The 3,840-nt window shown below is 24.3% G+C and overlaps 1 protein-coding gene across 3 annotated transcripts; it reads right to left on the bottom strand.

Moving 5' to 3' along the window:
- Positions 1–286: 286 nt before the first annotated feature.
- Positions 287–3,674, bottom strand: LOC102674093 (E3 ubiquitin-protein ligase synoviolin A). Of its 3 annotated transcripts, none has more exons than XM_031513427.1 (9): positions 3,547–3,666; positions 3,191–3,475; positions 2,978–3,070; positions 2,746–2,898; positions 2,393–2,683; positions 2,091–2,305; positions 1,767–1,984; positions 1,293–1,695; positions 287–1,222 (listed from the first exon to the last, which is right to left on the bottom strand). In XM_031513427.1, the coding sequence occupies exons 2-9, from the start codon at positions 3,317–3,319 to the stop codon at positions 904–906; spliced, it is 1,821 nt and encodes a 606-aa protein (XP_031369287.1). In that variant the 5' UTR covers positions 3,320–3,475; positions 3,547–3,666; the 3' UTR covers positions 287–903. The 3 variants fall into 3 exon arrangements, with proteins under 3 accessions (XP_031369287.1, XP_006621845.1, XP_006621844.1); XM_006621782.2 differs by having other exon boundaries at positions 287–1,207; positions 3,547–3,654; XM_006621781.2 differs by having other exon boundaries at positions 904–1,222; positions 3,191–3,425; positions 3,547–3,674.
- Positions 3,675–3,840: the final 166 nt, after the last annotated feature.

Below are 3,840 nucleotides of genomic sequence, written 5' to 3'. Positions count from 1 at the left end.
TAATCCTTTTTTTATAATTTGTAATTATATTTAAAATTTTATTTTTAAATAAATTAGAATAATATTTTAATATATATCTTCTTTTTTTTTTTTTTTAAATGATTATATTTATACTTATTTTAAATCGTTCATTTATAATAAATAATATAATTTATTTTGTATTTATCTATTATTATCTATTATTTCATTTGATGTATATATTTATTATTTAAAATTATTACAAATAACTTTGTATACATAAAATATATAAATGTATACAAATTTATATGATAAAAATAAAACATTATTAAATAGACAAATAAATTTATTACATATTTTGACAGTTATTTAAAACAATTATATTACAGTCATGTTATAATAACTGACATTACCATTCCCATATACAGACACAAGCATTCTTAATATATAATAATTATTAAAATCTGTACATTAGTCTGTATGTAGCATAAACAAAATTGACGAGATACTTTAAGTCATTTTTATAATATAAAAATTATGGAATAAAAAAAACTTAAACTAAATTCATTTCTAATAGATAAAGAATACAGAAACAATTTAATTAATATAATATGTAATTATTTTATGAAATTTATCGAAAGATCTATTGTAGACATGATATATACATATATAAAGTAACTAAAGAACAGAAATTAGTTATAAAATTTATATGTTTTGCTTCTAAGATAATTTATATAAAAAAAGACAAATTTATTATATTATTTTTTTTAAAGGATTATTTGATATATTTATGATTATTAATATTGTAATATCGACTTTAAATTTCTAGCTCTTAACAATTGTTACATTTCTTTTTTTCCAATTATTAATCGCATTTATAACCAGGCCTGTTATTAATCAAAGTACAATTATATTACACAAATTATCACATAATTTTATAAATATTTATTCTGCTGTAAGCTGAGCTGAAAATTTTTGTAATCTTCGTCTTCGTAATATTTCTTGTTCGTTTGAAGGTTCCATATCATTTCTAATTGATGATTCTGGAATTGTATCATTACTATTTGTGCCTGATAATGTATTTATATTATCATTGGAAGAATTTGCAGTAGGAACATTCATTTCAGTTTTAATTTGCAATTGTTCATTATTAATTCCAGGACTTGTAGTTTTTGACATTCCTTGTTTTACTAATGCAGAAACATCTGTTGTAACATTTGTGTTATTTGTTGCAGTTGACACTGGAATACTGTAATAAATAAATCTTAATAAGAATCTAAATAAAATGATAATATTAATTATTACTTTTCATTAAAATACTTAAAAATTCATACTTAGCAGTAGCAGCTGCTGTTTGATATTGATTCATCATAGCATTGGCAGCATCTAATAAAAGCTGAACTCTTTGCAAGGTTTGTATTCTAGCTTCAACAGCTTGTCGCAAATTACCTTCCATTTGTCTAAGTTCTTCTTCGCTTAATTCTGTAAGATTTGGTGGTGGCGTAGGAATAGGAGGTAATGGTACCATAGTTGGAAATGGAGGAGGAAATAATGGTACACTATTAGCTGCCAAATTTTGGAATGATGATGAAGGAATATTTGATCCATTGTTTTGATTTTGTTGTTGCTGAGTTGTTGCATCTGAAGTTTGTTGCTGCTGTTGCTGTTGTTGTTGCTGTAGAGGAGGTGGTGCTCCTGGAGCTTGCATTCCAGCCCAAAATGCTGGGAGTACTTGAACTTTCCATCAAGTTAATAAAATATAATATTAGTTTTTTTTTTTCAATATTAACATATAAAAATAAACATACCAATTGGATTAAATCCTGCTGCTTGTGGAACTTGAGGCACTTGAGGTCCTGCCTGTGCCTGATTTTGTTGTCTATTTCCTTGATTAATATTAACAGGTCTTAAAATGTTTAAGCGGCATGTGGGACATGTTTGTTGACGTTGAAACCAAGAACGAAGACAGGCAGTATGAAAAATATGATTGCATGGTAGCTTTTTACTTGCTGCTACCATTTCTTCTCTAAAATAGTATACATTTTTAATATTATATAAACATTCATGCATATATAAAAATTTCATTTCTGATTAATTAATACTGATTAATTAATTCATATAAAAATTTTTACCTGCATATAATACACACATTATCAGCAGCAGCTAATTCTTCTGCTGTTGCATCTGGATACAATGTATTCATATTTCTGATAGCTCGACGTGACATTACAATATCATGGAAAGCTTTTTTAAAATCTCTCATTGTATAATACATTGCACGAAGTGCAAACAAAGGTAAAGTATATAATTTCACCATCAAAGTAACAAAGGCAACATATAAAATAACCTAATATTAATATATTATATTAAATTCAATAATGAAATTCAATAATTTTATAAATATTTGAAAAGTAATATTATTAATTTATTTCACCTTTAATAATCCAATTATCAATTCTGTATACAAAAGAAATACTGGTTTATTGTCCCATGGATTTTCACTTTGTAGATCTATTGTATGCAATATATACTTCACACTAATATTGAATACAATAGTTAAAAGAATAGCATACTCAAAACCAAAGACAAGTTGTACTGAAGGACCTTTTGTAGCTGTTGTATTATATGCATAATGAATCATAGTTAAATTTATAACAAATAATAGAACTAATAGAGTACCAACTCTAAGATGGAATAACCAAGTTATTATAGGACTTCTTTCCATCTAAAAATTAATAAAATATTTTATATTTTGATATTATTTATTAAGTTATTCATATTACTTACATAATCTACACGATCTTCTGCCAACCAATGAAATGATTTCAGAAATAAAAGAAGAGTAAATAGTGCTATGAATTTTGGACTAAAGTCATCTCTAAACACTGTAAATGCTAAACAAGTTTCAGTTACTGCATACCATACTTTTTCCAACAAATGCTATAAATAAATAGTTCTTCATATATATCTATATATTTTTAAAATTTTCTTAATTATATCAAATATATTGTTTATTTACCTCAAGTTCAGCAGCACGTAAAGTACCAAAAAATATCTTTCGCAAGAAAGCATTTATCATAAATACTAGAATTAAACCTTGAGTATAGATAACCTAAATTTCATACAATTAAACAAATGAAAAAACTTTTGAAATATTTAGAAAAAATCAATTATAATATAATTAAAGTATAATTTAAACAGAAAATTTAAAAAAGATAATATTAAAATTTACCGTCATACTAGGATTAGATTTGGTTATGTGAACTACTGTTGGATAGAACTGTTTTCTTTGATAATAAGCGTTGCCTATCACAGCACATGTTAATGCTGTGCTTATTAACATTATTCCAGCCTCTCTCATTTTTGCACGGACTATTTCAGCCCAAAGGCTGTTCTTTTTAAATATAAGTAAAATTCACTGACACTTATTTCACCAACAATTTACGTATAAACAGCTGTAGATCCAACTAGAATCAACGAGGCGCTGCTATCATAACGACAACTACCATATCCAAAACTATATATATTTGTAATTTTAATATTTTATATCATAAAATAATTATTAAATATTATTATTTTGTATCATATCTTATTATCTAAATACTGGAGAAAATTTTATTTCACAATGAATAAAGAACTTTCGTGTCATAGTTATATTGTTTATGTATAATGAACGTGTATTATTTTTACTTGACAGTTCTAAATGAGACGGTAAAGTCTGATTGGTGCAATGATGAATAAATATGCTAAAATTAAATTATTTAAATCACGTGGAATGATAAATTTAATTTAATTTTTATTTTTTTATTTTATAATTTTATATATATATATTTTTTAAATATATTTTTTCAAATAATATTTCAATAATAATATATATATTAA

This window comes from Apis dorsata, unplaced genomic scaffold, assembly GCF_000469605.1.
Source record: "Apis dorsata unplaced genomic scaffold, Apis dorsata 1.3 scaffold_638, whole genome shotgun sequence".
Taxonomy (NCBI): domain Eukaryota; kingdom Metazoa; phylum Arthropoda; class Insecta; order Hymenoptera; family Apidae; genus Apis; species Apis dorsata.
This window is presented reverse-complemented; position numbering and strand designations above follow the sequence as displayed.

Coding starts and splice junctions, on each gene's coding strand:
- LOC102674093 (XM_006621781.2), bottom strand. CDS start 3,319: ATGAGAGAGGCTGGAATAATGTTAATAAGCACAGCATTAACATGTGCT. Junction 2,684..2,745: donor CAGAAGATCGTGTAGATTAT/GTAAGTAATATG, acceptor ATTAATTTTTAG/ATGGAAAGAAGTCCTATAAT. Junction 1,696..1,766: donor AGCAGGATTTAATCCAATTG/GTATGTTTATTT, acceptor CTTGATGGAAAG/TTCAAGTACTCCCAGCATTT.